The sequence below is a fragment of the Syngnathus acus genome, chromosome 3 (assembly GCF_901709675.1).
Source record: "Syngnathus acus chromosome 3, fSynAcu1.2, whole genome shotgun sequence".
Lineage (NCBI taxonomy): Eukaryota > Metazoa > Chordata > Actinopteri > Syngnathiformes > Syngnathidae > Syngnathus > Syngnathus acus.
The window spans coordinates 10,873,471-10,895,553 of NC_051089.1; the positions used below are offsets into that span (position 1 = coordinate 10,873,471).

Below are 22,083 nucleotides of genomic sequence, written 5' to 3' on the forward strand. Positions count from 1 at the left end.
ATTGCTGATTTGACAAAGCAGTGAGCATATTAAACGTTTGCGGAGCTTTTCAAAGGCAAATCCTATCAAGTGGCACAACACACACGTCCGACAGTGGATTGATTATTTTCATAACTAAAAGCATTTTTGCTGAACGTGCACTTATAGCTTTTATTTTGTGTAAACTATTTCCGGTAATGTACAAGTTAATACTTCACCTTGACTCTGCACCGCTTCAAAAGCCTTTCCCTCTCTCTCCTCACTCCCATGTACGCGCACACGCGCACGCCCTCATTCTCGCTCCCTCGGGTATACATACACGCACGCGCACGCGCAGACAGAGGCAGACCCACACATTCACTATTACTCACTCCTTTCTCTTTTCAAAAGGCCCTTGTGAGGCAGATTGACAGGCTAGAATGAAAATGAGGCGGACGCTCGGTCACGACTCCAGTGCGTACGCGTCCTTTTGAGCAGACCTCTAAACTTGGATCGTATCACCATGGGAGCTATTTGGGCTACAAGGGACTTTTGTTTGTTTTTGCTCTTGTTAAATAGTCGCCAAAGTGCTGCGCTTCCAGAGATTCGAGGTGGGACTATGGCGTGCGTGTGTGTCCGTGCGTGCGCGTGTGCATATGTATATGTATGTGTGTGCGTGTCTGTGCTCGCGCGCACACGCGTATGTGAACGCGTGTTTATATTTGTGCGTGTGTTTGAGACGGCTTCTTTACGCACGCTTTCAAGAGTGCGCTCTTCTTTCCTCTTTGCCCATGTTTACTTTATGAATGCAAAGCTAATGTGTATATATCGTTTTCTCTAATGCATGTATTTTTACCTGATTACTTTGCCAATACTCCCCCCCCCCCCCCCCCCGTATTTGCATCCAGCGGCTGGCAATGCTTGTTGAAATCCGTATTGACTGTGCTGTATGTATGATATTCCAAGCAGACCCATGTGCAGAGGGCAGTGATGGCTGTCACATAGATGCTATTTGTCAGACGACTCAGAGCTCATACAAGTGCACATGCAAAGCAGGCTTTAAAGGAGACGGCCAACACTGTGAAGGTAATGTGTGCACGTAGCATCATATCACTATGGGGGCGGGGGGGCGTCAGGTTGACCTCTTACACGTACTACTCAAACACTCAAAAAATACAGTAGTAGTGTGTAGCCTATATAAGCGTTTTTTAAGTCTATTTCAAGTGGAAAATATCTAGGGAGCATTTCAGCAGTGTGTATGAGAGTGGTTCACTAGTGTATATGAGTGAATTTGAGTGAAATTCTTTAGAGGGATGAGAGTGTTTTCCTACTGTAAATTGTTTCAGTGGTGTGTTTAAAAGTGCGCATGAGAATTTCAGTAGTGAAAATGTTTTGTGTTTGAGGGAATTTCGCTAGTGTTAGAGCCTCTCACTGGTGTGTATGAGAGTGTTTCAGTAGTGTGTGTGGAAAGTTTGTTGTGGGGTGACAGTGTTTCAGGAGTCTGCATGACAGCGTTTCAATGGTGGAATTAGTCTTTCAGAATGTGCATGAGAGCATTTCAGCAGTGTGTGAGATGTTTCAGTGGTATGCGTGAGTGGATTACGGTAATGTGTGAGAGAGCAATTCAGTAGTATCTATGAGCAATAGAATGTCAGTAGTGTGCGGGAGATCATTTCAGTTATCAGTGTGAGAACACTTCGGTTGTGTCATGGGACCATTTATGTAAGAGCAAATTGTGTGCGTGTATTTCAGTTGTGTGTGTGTTGGCAAAAAAATATCTCAGTGGTTCATTTCGTTTAGTTGTGTGCGTGAGCCCATTTCAGTAGCTTGTATGAGATCATTTTAATTGTCTGTGTGAGAGCCATTTAGGATTGTGTGTGAGAGCGCTTCAGTAGTGTTTGAGGAAGTGTTACAGTAGTGTGGATGTGGGTGTTTCAATTAGGGGTGAGCTTTTCAGTTGTGTACACGAGTTGGGGAATTACAGTTTGTCCCTGACGGCCCTTCATAGCAAAGCATCATTAGCTTGTACCCCTGTTGCTCAACCTCAATGATTTATGTGCTGCTTACTCTCCAGACATTGATGAATGCGACTTGGAGTACAATGGCGGCTGTGTACACGAATGCAACAATATACCTGGAAATTATCGCTGCACTTGCTACGACGGCTTCAATTTGGCCCACGATGGTCACAACTGTTTAGGTAAGATCAGCTGGGGGCGATTTTGATGGCACACATCACATTTGTGTTGGCTCTGTGCGAGCTTTCTCACACTGAGGCTGGAGTTCTTTTCTTGCTTTCAAACTCACACTCAGAGAGAAAATGTAACCTAATACAAATAGTTTTGGTTTTGTTCATGCGCTGTCTCAAAAGTCAGATAAATATTTATGTCTGAAATGAAATGAGCTAGAGGGGGTGAAAAACCGTATGTTTGGGGTATTCAACAAAACAATGATGTTCTGGATTTGCATTTGTTGATTGAGTTGAACCAATGAATCTAAACCAGGGTGTGTCCAGATTTTTTATACCAATGGGCTGCATATAGAAACGTTAAACAATGCCAGGGTTGACATTTTTCCACCTTAATTTAATTAATAATTTATTCATGTACATAAAAAATTTCAAAAATTCAAAATACATATGCGGGAAAAAAAATCAGGAAAAGTCTACTAAAACAACTGAACATTATTTGGGGTTATCCAGAGGCACTTTATGCTCACTGACATTTAAGATGAGTTGTAATGGGATTCTGGTTGATTCTGATCCCAGTCATACTTCCTGTTATAAGGGGGTGTGCACACTTTTGCAATCACATTACATTTGTTGTTTATTTTTTTTTATTCCCTCCTGGAAAAGTCCCTGGAAAATGTCTTGTAAATTTGACAGTTGTAGGTAAATGGTGGATGCAGCTTTGAAATGATGTAACTTGATCTGCATTTCTATAGGGGTGTGTACACTTTCTTTTTATTTCTACTGCATATTGGTGGCGCCAAATTTTCATTTTAGTTTTTATGCACCGTGGGCAGCTAAAACAACGGTTGACGAGCCACAAATGTCTGCCCGGTTCGTGGTTTGCAGACACCCATGAATGGCTCTGACTTTGAATTTCAGATGTGGACGAATGTAAGTTCAACAACGGCGGCTGCCAGCACACTTGTGTCAACACCATGGGCAGCTACGAGTGCCGCTGCAAGGATGGCTTCTTCCTCAGTGACAACCAGCACACGTGCATCCACCGCTCTGTTGGTGAGTGTGCAACACGAGGCAAATTGAACACTTACTCCATATCTTTCATATTTTTAAAATTGATATATTCAATATATTCAAATTAAATACTTTAAATCGGCTGAAACAGATCAAAAATTGTTGATTGTTGTTGTTGTTGTTGCTGTTGTTTTTCATATGTCACAGCGTAAGGCAAAGATAATGATATTCAGGCATTCCCCACCGAAATCAACTGCCAATTTGCCAATTTTGATCTCTTTTGCAAAGATAAAAACTGCTAAAAGACATTTGTAAAACAGTCAGATGGTTGCCTTTGTGAGCATCAAGGGACCAAAACACAAGTTATTTATATCAAGTTTATTGAATAAACGATCATTAAATGACTTTCGGTACACACATGCACTTCCGTCAGCATTCAAACTTTGAAGTGAGATTTCAGTATGCTTGTGTCCCCTTCTGAGTAACAAATTCACATACACATTGGAAGCTTCGGGGGTTCAATGCGGCCTGACAGCTTCAAGCTGGCTTCCATCTCCTTCGCTTTTCATCCACAGCGGCAACACGCTGTGGGAAAAAGGATGTCTGCATCACAAAACAAGTTAATATGTGCAACACTCGCCTCTGTGTGCTCTGTGTTACACATCACACTGGAGCGCCTTTGTGCTCTCCACTCCATCGGGTCCCGACAGGCCTTTTAAATCCCGAGGACCTGGCCGCTCAGCTGTGACCCATCTTTACAAATTCTCCATACCTCATTTTCCAGCTGAAAGCATCAAGGGAGCCCGGTAGCGCACGCAAGGACCGTTTGACTGTGTCCTCTGGAATGGCTTATTCACCCTTTACAGTGGCAGTGAATGCAACTCAACACACTTTACACTAAGCAGCAGTTTGGCAAATATTAAACAATTCATCACGAGTAATTTTACTGTCCAACCATACATTGACAAAAGCCTTCAGTCCTTTAACTAAATACTCACACTAATTTGCCTCTACAGTATAATAGACCACAATGACCACAACATGGAGACAGACAGTATTCCCAGTCATATGTTCTTTATCCTCTGCATAGAGTCACTTATATTAGTGCTGTACTGATGAGCTGAAAGAAGAGTTAAGACGTCGCAATGAAGCGTTACTATGAATTTCGCTTGATTGCAAGAGACGCCCGGCTGCACCCTTAAAACTGAGTAGCCAATCATATTGTTGAGTAGCCAATCATATTGCACACCCTTAAAATGTTGAGTTAAAAACAATGTTATCTAGGGTAAATATTGGACTGACCCAGGAAGTTGGGTCAAATTAACCCGTCTTGGGTCGGTCCAATTTTTAACCTAAATAAGGTTGTTCTCAGCATTTTAAGGGTGTGCAATATGATTGGCTACTATTAAGAGGCATGACTTCGACTTCAAGTGGGATCCATATTTGCGCTTATATTCGTCTGCTGGTTGTATACTGCCCTCAGGTGGCCAAAGTGTGCAAGTGTTGAATTTCTTTTAATGAATATGTTTATATAAATTAGACATAAGTATAATTTTGGAGTGCTACTTTATCTCTTTATTACACATAAGAATTATTTGTTGAACTTTTGACAGGAACTGATTAATGTCATGTCCATTCATTTCAATGGGAAAAGATGATTTGCATCACAATACGATCTACACATCTAGTTTAAGGCATCACCACTGTATTTTCTTAGTTTAAAATAACATGCCAGCTAATGCTTTTGGATATTTCCAAAACGTGAGAACATTCAGACCCGTGCTAATTTCTCAGTATGAGTGCCTTGTGTGTGGAGCTGCTCGCTCACTGTAGGATCTCGAGAGTCTCATTGTGTTCCTCTGTGCATCCCAGAGGGCCTCAACTGTATGAATAAGGAGCACGGCTGCGCCCACATCTGCAAAGAGACACCCAAGGGGGGCGTGGCCTGTGAGTGTCGCCCGGGGTTCGAGCTGGCGCGCAACCAGCAAGGTTGCATCTGTACGTGTGAAGCTTTCGCTACACCACAAACACACACACACGTAAAAACGTTACAGGGCTTCAAATCGTTGACTGTGTGGCTCATAGTTGCTTTTGTTGAACCCCGTAGTGACGTGTAACCATGGCAACGGGGGATGCCAGCACACCTGTGAGGACACAGATAATGGCCCCATATGCAAATGTCACGTCAGGTACACCATGCAGCCTGACAGGAGGTCTTGTGTTGGTAAGTCTTTTAGCCTTATGTTCATGTTTGGGTATGTCATGCACACACACACACACACACACACACACACACACACATGCACACACACACCCACGTTCTCGCTCACATACCTGGAGGAGTGGTTAGAGCTGACTTCAATCATGACCAATCAAAGCAGCTCTTTTGTACTGTAGACTATACCAGTACATGGGCCTTAAGTACGATGTCAAGGATAGCTAATCAATGCTCAGAAGGCTTTCCAAGTGTCTACAGTTTGATCCTTAGTGTTCCAATGTTTAATATGATCCCCACAACTTAGAATAAGGAATTAGAATTATGTTTTCAAGTACACTGCATTATACTATATACCACCTATAACTTTGACCACTTGCCTCTTCTAAAGTCTTCTATCCAATACAAAAGCTGTTGAAAAATCTGCCTTGACAAACGTAACAATGCTGGTCATTTGTTTTAAACTTAAAATCAGCATATTAAAAGAAAAGTCATAACAACCTTCTGCGGTTAAAGTTTAGAATATTTCAGTGAACTAAACTTAACCAAGAGCCGACAAACCATCAAAGCTGTAATTTCTACACGACTCCCTAAAGATGAATACTTCATTAAAGTCGGCGTTTAAGCTATAAAAAGCGCGCAGACCTCCTTGAAAGTGTGAATTCATGCTATGCAGACTATGTAGATGCAAATGAGTAGATTTTCTTTGGATATTACAGACAGTACTTTCCAAAGATACCAAATATGTCAACATTTATTTTGGGTAAATGTGTATGAAGTTGTACAAAAGGCATCCAGAACATTTCCATTTGGTGGAATGGTGCAGCTATAAAAACAGATATTGCGAGTGGGGCTAAGGAGCTTTTCCAACCTCAGACCTACACAGGGGAGAAGTAACAGGGCAAAACTGCTTGTTAAAATAGTTTTTAGTATGTTTTGTCATATTTCCTGTCAAAATAGAACGAAAACTCTACCGCAAGTCGACGAAGGCACAGGCTGGGGGCCAGCTTAGTTTCAAACTTTGTTTCTTTAGTCAGGCAGAGCTTATTTTGATGAATGAATGAAAACATGGTAGCGGGGAAAAGCTCTCTGAGTGGACCATGAAGGATAAGGATCAGGCTGCAGATATCAGCTGATATCTTTGCTCCACCGTGGCGGCTGTTATGCGTGTACTATGTGTGTGTGTGCATGCGTGCGTGTGTGTGTGTGTGTGTGTGTGTGTGTGTGTGTGTGTGTGTGTGTGTGTGTGTGTGTGTGTGTGAGGTCCAAGCATACATCTTTGCAGACTTGTTTCCAAATTGGGTCTCCCGCTGTGCTGAGATAGCGGCACACACAGAGCCAAAAAGTGCAAGTGTAAACATGCTGGGTGATGAACACGGACATCAGTGTTGTTATAGTGTGTGTGTGCGTGTGTGTGTGTGTATATGTAAAGCATAATAATAGTAGCATAATCGTAAATATGATGGGTTGAATCGGAACACAACTACCTGCCACAGTTATGAGGATGTAACCACATTTCTTTCACAAAAGCCTGGCAACAGGGGTGTGTAGACTTTTCCAATCCATAGTCCATGTTTGCAGTGTGAGTGGAATGGCAATTAGTGCTCATCGTGACTTGCTTTTTTATGCCCAAGCAGTATGTGTGACGAGTGACTGTGTGCCCTAAGCTTTGAGCTTTGTGTCGCAGAGCGAGACGAGGCCACCACAGAGTCGTCGGACCACAACGCCACGTCCTTCGCCGAGGTGGACAAACGGGTCAAGCGGAGGCTTCTGATGGGTAATATAGCAGTCTGAACGTCAGTCCATTGGCTTGTGCGATGGCATGCGGAGCTGCCAGGAAGTGCTGGGCGTTGAAGAGGCGAAATGTCTAGTAAACCAGAGCATTCCTCAGCCTTTTGAGCAAACTGTGAAATGACTGCACACTCACCGTCTCGCCCACTGCTTCTCCCCTGAAAAATATGCACTTGTGACAGTGTGGTACATTTCACATTTTCCTTCCATTTGGGAAGGCTCGAGTGTGAAAGCCTTGTCTCGACACTTTGGATTTGACAGATTTTCAGGTCACTCCTTACATGTTAGTCATAAAACTTTGCTAAATGTGTGGCTGCCATATGAGCTCTTTCAAGTTCATAAGCAACTGTAAATCAACCAACGGCAGCACTTCATTAAATGCCCCCTATCCGGAGTTTATTGTCAAATAATCATTTAATTAGTAGCTGTTGCTCACTCTAAGTCGGGGGCTTTGCCGGTCACATTGTAGTTATGGTTTCCTTTAGAGGGCTGTTGCGACTGAAACCATATAAATGAATAATCGCCTCACTGAATTATTATATATATATACTGTATACACACAACAAATTGATGCATAACTGGTTTAGAAATAAAAAAAATGCAATATCACAAAATAAACAAAAGACAATTTGCAATTTTGGTACAGCTTTTAGAAAGAAATATGAAGTGGACACATATGATTTGCTTTAGTGGGCCATGGGAAATGTGGATGGCCGGGTCTGGCCCCCGAGTCTTAAGTTTGACACCTGTGTTCGTATAGTTGAAATCCGTCATACTGCACAGTAGAACCTCGGTTCTTGCGATTGCATTTTTACGTACTTTACCAAATGCTTCGTATGAATGCGCATCAATTCTGGGAGATGAATGGACGAGTGGCACTTTATTTTTGTTTGTTTGTAAAACCAAGCAGTTGTATGAATACCGGGACAAGATTTTGATGGGGAAAAAATAAATCACACAAAAATTAGGGCATATAACAACCAGCATGTGCGTATGAATTAAATCCTTGAGTCATTAACATGACACTCAAAATAATAATTCACATGATTTTTAAAGTGTGTTACTCCTAGTGGTACGGGTTCCCTCTAGTACTATGCGAAGAGTGAATTTATACGTTTTTAAACCGTGTACCATGTATACAATTATTAATCCAGTACAATACATTTGGTAAGTACTGTTCAATCGCTCAGTCACATTGACTTATTTGGAGATTACCCGGCGGGATACATTTTTGGTTGTCTTTGTAAAGGCAGATTTTTTTTCACCATTCTGTAGCTCATTGAATCTTATCAGATTGCGCTGGTATGCCTAATGTTATGTCCACTGACTCTACAATGTGTTCTTTGCGAGGACAACTTCGAGTGGTTCCAAAGATCATTGACAATGCGTAACATGAACATTTTAGTCAACCACAACCACAGTGCTATCCTGGAAAGCCGTTTGAGCATCTATTCTATATTCTTAATATCCAGCTTCAGTTTTATGTACTGGTATACACTTAATCCTCACTAGTAATACAACTAAGTGCACTAGTAAAATGTCTAGGTAATTACTAGTTGTTGTTTTTTTCAATGCTGGTGAATACCAAATTTGGCCTACTAGTACAATATTAAGATTCATGGACCAAATTTGAGCATGTTTGCAATTTTCTACTAGTGCTGTGAATTATAATGCAGTATGAGTACCGTAATTTCTGGACCATAAACCGCACCCAAACATAAGCTGCAAATTCGGGGAGCACTAGACGATAAGGCGCAGATGTTTTAATGCTTAATTTCCATATATAAGAGAATATCCACAAACTATACAATATCATCAAAACCATGAAAAATCCATAGATAAGGCAAACTGGACTATAAACTGCAGGGTTCAACGCTTGTGCAAAAAGTAACGGCTTTTAGTCCGGAAAAAATGGTAAATATTCAAATGATGTAAGGTCCATGTACCAGTACACGCCGTGTCCTCATTAGTAGGACAACTTTAAAATACAAGTAGAACATCTACGTGTTACCAGAGAGGGAAAAGCAGGCACTAGTTGATTTTTGTGCAATACTAATAAGTACGTACTAAGTAGTAGTATTTAGAATGTCACTCGTAGTCACATATTTTGAAGTGTGCCCCGTTTTGCCCTTACTAGTAACACTGTGTTCCTACTAGTTTGTTAAATTGTCTTATAAGTGAGGAAAAAGCGCAAACTTTTACTTCAACTTAAACTGGATTTCAAGGATATGGAATAAATGCTCAAAAAGCTTTCCATGTGATTTTGCCTCTCCATTATGACCAGCAGTAGAAAAAAAAGTCAAAATGAAAGAAAGTTAGAAGATATAGTCATCAACAAAGAAACCAGTCTACTAAATGTAGAAAAGTAATTGGAATGGAAGTGTTAACATGAATCAAAATCTTCGTCATGGAATCCAGGGTACAACAAAACACATGCACAATAACTTACATACTGATAAATACAAATAGGAAAACTTTCCACTGTTGTTTGGATACTCACATCTTGTCCATCATCAAACCTGTTGCGTCTATTACGGGATTTCATCTTTTCCATACATTTGCATCTTATGTGTCGTCCTTGCAGAGACCTGCGCAGTCAACAACGGCGGCTGCGACTGCACTTGTAAAGACACATCGACGGGCGTTCGCTGCAGTTGCCCCGTTGGCTTCACACTGCAGCCGGATGCTAAAACGTGCAAAGGTCTGTCCGCCTCTCAGATCAGCCACGCAGCTGCCACTCTTGTCATCTTGCTGAGATGGTGTGATCTTAGGACAAGCCATGTGAGCTTCAAGATTGTGGAATAAATGCTCAAATGCTTTGCATCCACTTTTGTCGGCAGACATCGACGAGTGTGAGCTTCAAAATGGCGGCTGTGATCACTTCTGCAGGAACACCATCGGCAGCTTTGAGTGCAACTGCAGGAAAGGCTTCAAGCTGCTGACTGATGAACGCTCGTGTCAAGGTACCACCTGCACCTTGCTGCACCTTGCTGCTTTGTGTGGGAAAAAAATACATATCAGCAGTATACAATGCTATTCAGACTGATGAAGTCATTTTGAAGTAAGACAACACTTATCACTTTCATTCTCTATCACGTTCTGTGTTAGGATGCAATCGAAATCACCTTTTACATCCCAGCACGTTTATGATGTGTCATGTAATGCCAGACTGCACAGCCTCTCAGTAAAATCTGACTTTCTTCTCCCTTGTAATTATCGCCAAAGCCATTTGAGCATTCACTCGAATGCACCTGTTTGTCTGCGCGGATGGGAAATCCCTCCTCATGAACAGTTCCCTGCTTTTATGTCATGTGATTGGTTTATGATTACAGATATAGACGAGTGTTTCTTTGAGCGGACGTGTGATCACACGTGCGTCAACTCCCTCGGTAGCTTCCAGTGTCTGTGCAACAAAGGCTACACCATGTACGGACTGGCCCACTGCGGAGGTGAGATTAGGCTGGGTGCACGTCAACGTGCAGGGGAACAGTCACTATTCGCAAAATGTTTGCGATATTGTACGCTGAAATGCACAATGACCCTCAAAGGGATCTTAAATTGTAAATCTTTAAACGGTTGGATGCAAAATATTCTGTGCAACTCTCAATTTGAGCTTACTTCCACTCTTTCCTCTTAGATATCAATGAATGCAGCGTGAACAATGGCGGTTGTGAGCAGGGTTGCGAGAACACCCAGGGTGGGTTTGAATGCTCCTGCAACCCTGGCTACAAGCTCCACTGGAACAAAAAGGACTGTATTGGTGAGTCAATGCCTCCTCTGCATGATAAGCTGCTATTTTTAACCAAATCAAAGTAGGTATGACACTTTTGGAAGACCGAGGGAGTGTGGGACAAAAACAGGAGATACTTTGAATTCTGCTCTCTTTTCTCTTGTGTTCGCCCTCGCTCAGTTTCTCATGTGCGGTTGTAAAATAATCAGAGCCATGCTGCTGACGCTGTCCAGAAATTGGGTTCCTCTTCCTCTTTGCCCCCTTGTCCTCTTTTACCTTGGAGTTTTATTGTGGTTTCTATCTAGAGGCAGAGGGTTTACCACCTGTGAAAGCTGCCTCCAAGCCCACTTTGAACTGTAGCAAGCAGGAGGGAGGGGACCGCTGCTTCCTGACGTGCCAGTCACAAGTTCATATCAGCAGTGGTGAGTTGGATCAGGCCCACCGCTTTGTAAAGAGGTCACATTTTCTTCACTGCTATTCGTATAATGGTCATTCCAGAATTGGAGAAAAATTCAAGCACCAAAATCTCAGATTTCTTTTTTTAATACATTTATTGTCTTATGTTAAAAAAAATAGACTGAAATCATCATTTAATTTGAATCATCCAACTCTACCGTCAATGGTAGGTACACTTTTTCTGAGATCACTTGTTTCCATTTATGGCGGTTTGGCACAATTACGTATGTTACAACTTACATGCATGCATAGATCTTTTGAAATTTCATCTTGTATATGTGTGTGTTATACAAAAAATCTCTTGCAATTCTGTAATGACTGCTAAGCTGTGACCAATTTCTTGAAACAAAAACATGTCTGCTTCTAAAGGCACTCAAATGCCAATTTTTGACTTCAGTGCCACCCTTGATGGCTTAACCTTTGTAGCCCACGCAACACTTCCTGCATCTGTTTCATATTGTATGCCGTTCAAAAGGATTTCTCATTCTTCCATTCACCACCACACTACAGCCTTTAATAATGCCACAAATGTAAGATCACACACACGCACGCATGCACGCATACACACACAAAATCCACAACCCTGCTTTTGACTGATTCATTCAAGTTAACTGGGAGGCTAAGCTGCACTCTAAAAAAACATTTAACCGCACAATGTGGACAAAAGAATTGGGACACCTGGCATGGACAGGAAGTGAAAAGCTCCACCTGCAACATCTACAGTTTCCACTTTTCTGGAAAGAGTTTCTAGAAGATGCACTGTGGTGCTACTAGTGTGGACCAAGAGTATACTAGTGCATGGCCCATTAGCTAGATATCAAGGATAGCAAATCACAAGATAACCGAATCTGTACACGTCGACGCTTTTCTGCTTGAAAATCATAATAAACACCACAAGTCTGGTACATTTAATGAAACCTCATTTTAATGACATGCTGCCGCAGTCAAGAATGCGAACAAGACCTCAATGGTGTCGTGTTGTTATAAAACATGATTTAAACATTAACCCGGCGTGGGATCCGCTGTGCAAATAGACGTCAACATCCTTCCGCAGACAGACGCATCGTGTTCCTACATGCTGCTCACTTGCCTTTGTGGCCCTAACTTTTGTGTGTGCCGCGGCCTCTTGTGTGTGTTTTTCAGGGACGGAGGATTCCTACACCGTGACCTGTGGAATGCCCCTGCCCTGCTTGGCTGACGCACAAAAGAACAACAGTGGCTTGCAATGCTTCGGCAAGTACAAAACACAGGCGGTGGGCGATTCAAAGATTGTCAGGCTTTGGGTGTTTTCACTGGATGTTTACTTTGATCAAAATGACAAGAGTTTCTTTTTTGCCCCCCTCCCCGTAGCTCCAGAGATGTTCGGCGTGCCTCGCATTAAGACCACAGCGACATTCAAGTCGGGCACAACCAAGTGCAACTTAAAAAGAAGTCAGGAGCGACTCAGGGAGAGCTTGAACTCAGCACGCTCAGGTACACACGGTGCAACAATACAACACAAGTGCACTCAACTTGGGCAAGGAAGGACTTTTGGTAACCTAATTGGCCCTTCAAAAGTGGGGCTGGAGAAATTCAGGATTCCTCCAAAATTATGAGCGGACAAAAAAAAGAGTGATAATCATGAGTAAAAAAATGGGATGCAGTCATTGTGCACCTTGTGTGCACACTATTTTGTATCCTACAAATAATCAAACAAACAGCCTAAATCTCCTATAAACCAAAATACAAAATATATGTATATACGAATGACTCCCCGTGAAATAAAATATGACGGCTAAAATGACAACAACTCAGAGCTTTGTTGCTTCAAAAGACATTTGGTTCTACCAAGAAGTCAGAACATTTGTGAGCTTCCCTCTATAAAGAAGATCAAGCAAGCACACGGGCTGCTTCAAAACAAAGCCGAAAAGCAGAGGCATATGTGAAGGAAATTTGTGGGCCAAGTGATGTGGTTTGATTTGTCCTGACGGTCTCTGCGTAGCCACTAACAAGCGAGGGTGGAATTAGCGCAAGACTTCTTTACAAGCCACTCTGAGCCCAGGCCGTTAAAAACACGTGGTATGAATATTTGAGTTCTTGCAGAGGGCTTCTGTGTGCCACTAAACCTATCCGAGCGTTGTGACATAATGGCGACGAGGACGTCCCATTCCGCCTCAATTTGTATCCCGTTTATTGATTGTCTGCCAATTGATGGGGCCGTGCTCTCCCACTGTCTACAGACAGCAGGTTTCTCTTCACCGAGAACGTTCAGTTCAGCTACGTGAGCTTGCGCTGCACCTCGTCGGCGCACCGAGGGCGCAGCCGCCACGGCAGGAAAGCGGGCGAAGAGGACGGCTCGTCCATCACCGCCGAGTTTGAACTGGATGTGAACCTAGAGGAGGTAACAGGTTGGTCTCTGCCTGCCTGCCTGCCTGCTTGCCTGCCTGCCTGCCTGCCTGCCTGCCCGACTTTGCTTCCTTGTCTCCTCCTTCGACTGCTGTCTGTTAAAGTATCTCCTGTTTTGTGTGTGTTGCACTGGTGGTGGGCTCTAGTTTGGGGCTCAAGCATCTCATGTTTGGAGTTTAACGACACAACCTATTCCTGTCCAAGAGTGTGTTTGTATCCTGAGGGTGTTTGTCTCCATGCATGTCCATATTTGCATGCAAAAAGGGATCAGTTGTCACCAATCACAAAAGCGACACCTTTCCTCCCCTCCCGGAGACAGTTGTGGTATCTCGCTCTTCTCTCAGCAGAGGGCTGCGACCTGAACTGCGTGAGACGACGCTCTGAGAAAAGGCTTAGGAAGACCATCCGTACCCTGAGGAAGTCCATCAACCGGGAGCAGTTCCACCTGCACTTTGCCGGCTCGGACTACGAGCTGGCCAAGAATCTGGCGCAGCCGTCGGAAGCGGCAGGACACTGCGTGGCCGGACAGGTGCTGATGGGCAGGAGGTGTGGTGAGTTAGCGTTCTACTTTATTTTCTACTTAATTACTTTCGACTGTGTTTATTATAAATTCATCATCATGACTGAAAGGGGAACAGATGCCCAACCTGTTTATAAGCCAAAAAATACAACTTTACTTCAGATGGTCCGCTGACTGCAGATAGAGTGCTTTGTTTTTGTCTGTGAACGTATGACTGCAGGGAAAGGTGAGGAAGAATTGAAAAAAATAATGTCTTTAGGCTGGGCATGGATGCTTTAGAGTGCCTCATTGTTGACCATGAGTGTGCGCAGAGAACACATTTATGAAAAACTTCGCATAGAAAGCAGTATTAGACACCTTCCCGACAATCCTACCTATATACTTTGTGTTATCGGGAAAGGTGTCGATTTATTTCAATGACTTTCTAATTTGTGGTGCTGATAATTGATGTTTACTTAATCTCTGTGAGCTAGGCAGCTCTCAAGTTTTCAGGTCAACATTAAGCAGTCTATTGGCCATGGCAGGGGTGGACTTGTAATTTAGGAGAAAAGAGGTGGTGGCGGAGGTGGAGTGGGGGTGAGTGAAAGGCATTCTTAACCTCCAGCTCTTTAAAGGAGCTATATTTCCCCCTCCTACTCCCCCCCCACCCTTCCACTTTGGCTTAGCTCCGCAGTTTGGTGCCTTTCATTGAAAAGCTCACTCGGAGCGATGAGGCGCTCCAACACGAGGCGGCCTCCAGTGAATTTGTAGAGGTGCACTTTCACTTTCGTTGTGCTCGTCTTCATTTGCATTCATCCTTTGAGCTGGTTTCGTTGTGATCACCGTGGCGTCGTTTGAAGGTTTAGGGTTAACTATTACATACGGTATCGAAAAATGACAAAATGAGCTCCCCCTTGTTTGTTTTAAGTTGTTTAGGAAGTCCTGTTGATTCAAGCTGGCAGTTTGAGTGTTGCTGGTCGCCCCCCCGCTCTCCTCCTGCATCCAAAGTGCCCCCCAGCTGGGGCCACTTTGCATGACCCCCAGCCACTAAACTGCTAAAGAGAAGTGACTTCAGCCACACCATGGGAATCAATTAGCATCAGCTGTTTGGGCCCCGGCCTGATGGGCGCGAGCAGCGATTGGGCCGAGCAGAATGGGGGGATTCAGAAAGCTGACCCCTTTTATTGGGTTCAGCTCCTTACCACTGTGATACCCGAGTGTTTTCCTATGTCATCAAGTGGGCAAAGACTGAGGGCTTGAATAGAGGTGAAAGGTCTTTTAAACCTCTTTGGGGCCATCAATTGGAGGACTCTATGGAAGCGCTCTTTGCATTTGAAAGGCTTCAAGGTTTTTTCTTTCTTTCACTCTCACTCTGTCTCTTCTGCTTTCCTCTGTCAAATAAAAGCTGTTCGGACAATACGATGATGGCTCCTCATGCTCTTTCACAGTAAACAATGGGCCTTCCAAAAATTGAACCGCTCTTGAGAGAATTATAGATATATTTCTTTTTTCTTTCAAAGGGGAAAATTGAACAATTTGCTGAACCACACGTAATTAATTAATGCCTTTGTGACCAAGGAGCGTCTCGAGTCGGGTTCTTAAGAATAAAACACAGTGGTTCCTAAATTAATTACAGGCATCAATCTGAATGGGAGGAACCCAAGCAAAGGGTCCCTTTAATTAAGCGCTTTAAGAGAGATAAGAAGAGGGAAAGGCGCTCTTTGATTTGCTTCTGTGTTTGGGGCGCTTACGGCGACATTAAACGTCATTTGGCGACGCACAGCAGCCGAGCTCCATCAAGGAGTGGGAGGCAGCTGTGGCCAGGCCCGCAGCCCTTTTGTCTCTCTGCTTTTTACATGAATGCATTTGGCATCAGGTTTGCGTCGGCTCTTGAAGGCCCGACGACGCTATTTTGTACATTTTTATGTGCCCTTGACAGTTGTTTACAGGATGGGCTGAAGTGTCTTGCATCATACGTTAGCTAATATGAAGGAGAGCATGCATACGTTCACTTCACGTCTGTATGTGTAGGCTCACGCTTAGTCATTGTTTTCCCTGATAAATTACAGATGTTAGGGGCAATTTATATCCCAAATGCACCCAAAAATAAATTGATTAGAAGCAGTGACTATTTAAATCTTCTTACTAGTCAATACGTGGAACCTAAACTGGATGTCAAGGATGTATTGTAATGCTGAAGCGGCTTTCCACAATGTCACTTGTCAGGATGAGATAATTGAAGTGTGCTATTTTCCCCCAATGTTTTGAGACTGCGCCGGGTTCCTTGGAACATCAAGTTCCCAAAGTTATACCAGAAGCAAAACGTACTTGTTGCTGGAAAACAGAGGCTGTGACTGCTTTCAAATAAACCCGCACTTATCATCCCGTATGTTCCTTTCGTCATTGCTGTGTTAAAATGTGAAAATCTGTTGGGAATTAGCGTGCGATTTAAAGATAACGGGCTTCGTCACCTACGCGTCAGGTTCCGTTTAAGGCGACTGCTGTGCTGATGAAGTCTGGCTTGCTTTAATTTTATGTTCTTGGTCCACACTTGAAGTGCTGCGTTTATGGCGTAAATCCGCAGTGCTGTCAGGCCCGTTTGATTTGTGAGGCCGCAGGGCAAACTGGTTTATTTGTTGTCTGGCTTGCCCTCTCATGGCTTTTGCGGCGGGGGTGCTCTAATGACACGCCACATACTGATCTGGCTTTTAAATGGGTGTTAATTACAAGTATAGACAACATTTAGCATTGACTCTTTTAATTATTTGTTTTTGTTTTGTGATGACACCAGCTCGGGTACATAAGCACCAAGATGCCACATTACAAGGCTATTTTTATTCAGGGGATGTGTCCCCCCCCCACAAGACAAAACATTCACCTTGTCAAATAAACACAAGCATGACAAGTTAGATTTTTTTTTTTAGCAAGGTTCTTCACGGATGTGTAAAATACCAATGTCACTTCCCACCTGTCCAATAGTGAGCTGCAGTGTTGGCACGTACTTTGATGGCGGGCAAGGGAGGTGTGTGACGTGTCCAGCTGGTACATATCAGGACGAGGAGGGCCAGATGTCCTGCGAGGTGTGTCCCGCCCCGGAAGGAAGGGACGTCGCCAAAGTGGCCGGAGCTCGAAACATCTCAGAGTGCGGAGGTACAAATGTGGAATATGTAAAAGAATGTGAATAACGAAAACTGACTCCAAAGTCCAAGTCCTTACAGGCTGAGTTAATGCTATTAAAAAATATTTTAAAATTAAAAGTGAACAGGTGAAGGTTATTGTTGAACACATTTTAATACAATACTCGTTCTCTCAGTCATAGCCGTAACAAAAAAAGACGCCACTGGAAGTGCTCTGCACATTAGTAAAATTAAAGTTATGAAAATCACATTCTTTTTTTCATTTTCCTTGAAAGTACTTATGATGTACTTTCGAACAGAACCCAAAATAAGAATTCTGGCCTAGAAGTGCATTCAACATTTCGACAACTTGATAATGTGAACGAATGGAAGTTTACAGTAAACCGATAAAACCGGGCAATACAAAAGGCAGCTTGTAACAAACTTGTTCATGATGAGAAACCACACAGGATGCGACGGTGCCTCGATAAGGATGCGCTGTCAAAAAGTCTCTGCTTTGTGTGAGACCAAAGAAGTCGAGTTTTGCGGTGAACTTATTATCTTCTTTGGGAATAAACGCAGAGGGCGAGCCACCATGTTTTGGTCTCCCTGCTAGTCGTTATCGCACTCAGCGTGTGGCGTGATGCCATAGCTTAAATCCACATCTCCCCTGACAGACTAAATAACAAGATTTATCTGTATACTCCCAGAGGCGCCTACTTTGTATTAGTCAGCTACTACGTGTGATGTGATTGGAGATAAAAAACGAAACAAAACATGATTATCCCGCCAACGTCTGCTCTCTTGTTTTCATAGAAGCAATTGCAACACATCAATCCAAAACAGGAATAAGTTCATGCTAAACTTATGAAGTGTATATGTGTTCAGGTCAGTGCTCCCCGGGTCAGTTCTCCCAAGATGGCTTCACCCCTTGTCTGGTGTGTCCCCTGGGATCGTACCAGCCAGAAGTGGGACGTACCACCTGCTTCCCTTGTGGAGGTAACCTGGTCACCAAGCGCAGTGGTGCCGTCACCTTTCAAGACTGTGAGACCAAAGGTGTGTTGCTTCTTATTCTATGCTTTTCCTCATTTGCGAGACAATTTATTTCATTTGACACCTCTGAAGACAATGATACAACTCGATTGACTAACATGCGTGTTCTTTTCTTTGTAGTTCAGTGCTCTCCCGGCCATTACTACAACACAACAACACACCGCTGCATCCGCTGCCCGACCGGCACCTTTCAGGTGGACTTTGGTCAGAACTACTGCACTGCCTGCCCTGGAAACACCTCCACTGACTTTGATGGCTCCACTGGCATCATGCAGTGCAAAAGTATGTGTGTACACCATCAAGCATTGGGACGGTAGGAACAATTCCAAGGAGTTGACCAAACTTTGTCGTTTCGCAGACAGACAGTGTGGAGGTGAGCTGGGAGACTTCACTGGCTACATCGAGTCGCCCAACTATCCCGGCAACTACCCCGCTAACGTGGAGTGCACGTGGACCATCAATCCGCCTCCCAAACGCAGGATTCTTATTGTGGTGCCGGAAATCTTCCTGCCAATTGAGGATGAGTGTGGAGACTACTTAGTCATGAGAAAAAGCGGTGAGCCATTTCGTGTCAGTCTATTCCCACAATGTCTTAAACTTTGTTTAATCTAGTACAATAAGAAGGAAAATTTGACACTACAGAAAAGAGTGTTTTTATCATCTTGACGACATTTGAATGATAGTGTACAGTGCGTTTATCTTGTGCATGTGTGCTTGATGTGCCGTATGGTTGAATTTTACAGCTCTGTTAAACTCTGTGACCACCTACGAAACGTGCCAGACATACGAGCGTCCCATTGCGTTCACCTCTCGCTCCAAGAGGCTCTGGATTCAGTTCCGATCCAATGAAGGGAACAGCGGGAAAGGCTTCCAGGTCCCCTATGTTACATATGATGGTGAGAGAGTGAGAGAGAGAGAGAGAGAGAGAGAGAGGAGAGAGAGAGAGAATAATGCATTTCTTGTCCCACTCTATATGTATGTAGATTATTCTTGCTATACTTTGATGCTCTTTATGACTTTTCTCAATGGACTTTTCGTTTTAGAGGATTATCAAGAATTGATAGAGGACATCGTAAGGGACGGGAGGTTATATGCATCTGAGAACCATCAAGAGATTCTCAAGGTATACATACAAAGATTTTTTCCCCTCACAGTTCAGTTGTATTGAATTTTTATGTACAGTACATTCACATTTTTAGTTTTTTGAGAACTTAAATTTCATTTTATTTAGGGACAATATTTACTTTTACTTGCACATACAGTAAATTTTAATGGAATCATTGTTATTACAAAATCAGTGTTTCATTTTCACATATTTAATCAGTGTTAATGTTCAAACTGCACAGTCTTATGTGGCTAACTAAATGTTAAAAACATTTTTTAGGAATTAAAAACCTCCACTTTGTGTGAGGCAGTATTAAGTTTGAGAACCGAGAGACTTTTCTATACTTCTTTTGTTTGTTTGTTTGTTTGTTTGTTTGTTTGTTTGTTTGTTTGTCTAAGTGGGCACTGCCCTCTCTTGGAAACAGATAGAACTACAAGAAGCATCTGCTCGTGCCAATGGTTTGGGCAAAGTGAAAAGAAAATTAGTCAGAATTTAAGTCATAATAATGATAATAATAATAATAATAATAATATAGAAATCATGTTTCAGTTTAGCTTTTGCAATTTTTTAGTGCTTATTCTCATGAGGATGAAGACATCCATGCAAACTGTAGCTGCCCTCCCGTACAAGCCACAAGAACAAATATGTTTTGGTTTGGAGCAGCACCACACCGCCAGCTTCTCCAGAGGCCCACCACAAATTCAAGATGAAGTAGCCTCTTGTTCGCTCATGAAGCTGAAATATTACAATACACACACTGACCACAACGTGAAGTATCTAATAGCAGCCAACACACAAAATACTGTTTCCAAATAAAATAAAAAATTGCAAGGTTATGATCAGAAAGGATTCATTCGACAATATATGTTCATTTAGTGACGTGAGTAGGTCAAAATATTACGAAAGCTGTTGATAGCTGATATTCCATCATAGCATAACAATTCCCAGGATTCTTTGCAAATAAATCCCCTAGTGGTTGTGATAAAATTCGTAATTGAGTCATTGAGCTCATTGGACACCAATGGTTTCTAGTGATTTCTAACCTGCGACTAATTTTCTTAGGTTCTTTCTTCTATTATCTCACTTTATGTTATCTCAACTTTCGCTGATTGATTGACTTTTTATAACTTTATAAGAATTATCCAAAATGTATATTTTTTTTGTGTGAAATACATCTAATGCTACATATTCTTTGTGTCACTAGAGCACACACAGCATTAACTTTGATTTTTCCCTGTGATCCTATGTTAGGACAAGAAGCTCATGAAGGCCTTGTTCGATGTTTTGGCACACCCGCAAAACTTCTTCAACTACACGGCACAAGAATCCCGAGAAATGTTCCCCAAATCCTTCATTCGCTTCCTGCGCTCCAAAGTCCTGAGGTTCCTCCGTCCGTAAGGGAGTGCTGATGAATAGTTAAAGAAGCCCCCAGTATTTGTCCGGTTCCAATGTTATATGCTTACTATTGAGGTGGATCACGTAACCGATGCAAGCAATGCTGAAAAGAAATGAAAGAAGGGTGCAGACTTTTGAACTGGACTTTTTAGCGGGGGCACATTCTGTCCTTGATAGAGCATCAGAATCATTTCTGCCACTTTGTGTTGGTATAAAACAGAGCGACTACATTAACTGTATAACCTACTTTTAGACGTATACGTCTCATTATGATGTTTGACGAGCCTTCTGTATTTTCATCTTATCTGTATTCATCTAATTGAATATTGCTCAATCCGCTCATTATAACACTAGGAAACTTTTGCTGATGCCGTTCTGTTGAGAAGTGAGTAGCAAAGTAAACATACTGAAACTCAGTGACATTGTAAATAGAGTGTGTATGTAGTTTTAACATAGGCTACTTTTAAAAGTGACAGAAATACACAATGACAGAAACAATGATAGCACAAATGTTGTTCTTGGGAACTTTAGCACTACAAAGGAAGTAGTGGAACCACAAAAAGCAATTATCCCTAAGAATGTTTTGTACATGATGTAAAAAGTTTTAGGTGAAGTATACCGTAGCGACAAAATGTTTCACAAATAGTACTCATATTTCAGACGTTTCCACATGATGGAAAATCACTTTAAAAATATCCTGAATTCCAAAAAGAGAGAGAGAATAAATGAAAATAGGGCATCTCAATTCCTCCACTGTTTTGTTTTGTAAACCAACAACCAAAGACAGCTGTAAACTCTTTTAAACAATTAAGAGCATATGTTTATGGGTAACAGTAAAATGAGTTAAGTCATTGAAAAGTCTGGTAAAACAGAAGCTACTCACCTGTCATAAATGATGTGTGTGTGTGTGTGTGTGTGTGTGTGTGTGTGTGTGTGTGTGTGTGTGTGTGTGTGTGTGTGTGTGCACGCATGTATTTTTATGGTTTTGTACATCTACTACGCTGTAAATAAACATAGAAACCTTATAGTATTTTCCTTCATTTATTATAATTTTTTCAAAACTGATTTTCATCTGCTCAAATTCACATTTTAAATGCAGTATTAAATGATGTATAAGCCAAAGCTTTGCATTCTTTTTTGGGTGAGCGTTTCAAGACTAACATAAAAAAAAACATTTG

At 42.4% G+C, this 22,083-nt stretch overlaps 1 protein-coding gene across 6 annotated transcripts; it reads left to right on the plus strand.

Annotated features, from left to right (window-relative positions):
- Positions 1–297: 297 nt before the first annotated feature.
- Positions 298–21,930, plus strand: scube2 (signal peptide, CUB domain, EGF-like 2). Of its 6 annotated transcripts, none has more exons than XM_037247890.1 (23): positions 298–569; positions 925–1,044; positions 2,033–2,158; positions 3,068–3,202; positions 5,033–5,158; positions 5,268–5,384; positions 7,063–7,152; positions 9,751–9,867; positions 10,007–10,129; positions 10,499–10,615; positions 10,804–10,926; positions 11,202–11,318; positions 12,496–12,585; positions 12,703–12,825; positions 13,572–13,739; positions 14,085–14,288; positions 17,216–17,386; positions 18,241–18,408; positions 18,526–18,687; positions 18,764–18,961; positions 19,149–19,301; positions 19,449–19,528; positions 20,762–21,930. In XM_037247890.1, the coding sequence occupies exons 1-23, from the start codon at positions 482–484 to the stop codon at positions 20,906–20,908; spliced, it is 3,063 nt and encodes a 1,020-aa protein (XP_037103785.1). In that variant the 5' UTR covers positions 298–481; the 3' UTR covers positions 20,909–21,930. The 6 variants fall into 6 exon arrangements, with proteins under 6 accessions (XP_037103785.1, XP_037103789.1, XP_037103783.1 ...); XM_037247888.1 differs by having other exon boundaries at positions 299–569; positions 14,082–14,288; XM_037247889.1 differs by having other exon boundaries at positions 299–569; positions 928–1,044; positions 14,082–14,288.
- Positions 21,931–22,083: the final 153 nt, after the last annotated feature.

Excerpts from the sequence above, each read along its gene's own strand:
- scube2 (XM_037247888.1), top strand. The coding sequence starts at position 482 with ATGGGAGCTATTTGGGCTACAAGGGACTTTTGTTTGTTTTTGCTCTTG. Across the intron at positions 14,289-17,215 it reads GCTGATGGGCAGGAGGTGTG|TGAGCTGCAGTGTTGGCACG; the intron begins GTGAGTTAGCGT and ends CCTGTCCAATAG. Across the intron at positions 18,962-19,148 it reads CTTAGTCATGAGAAAAAGCG|CTCTGTTAAACTCTGTGACC; the intron begins GTGAGCCATTTC and ends TGAATTTTACAG.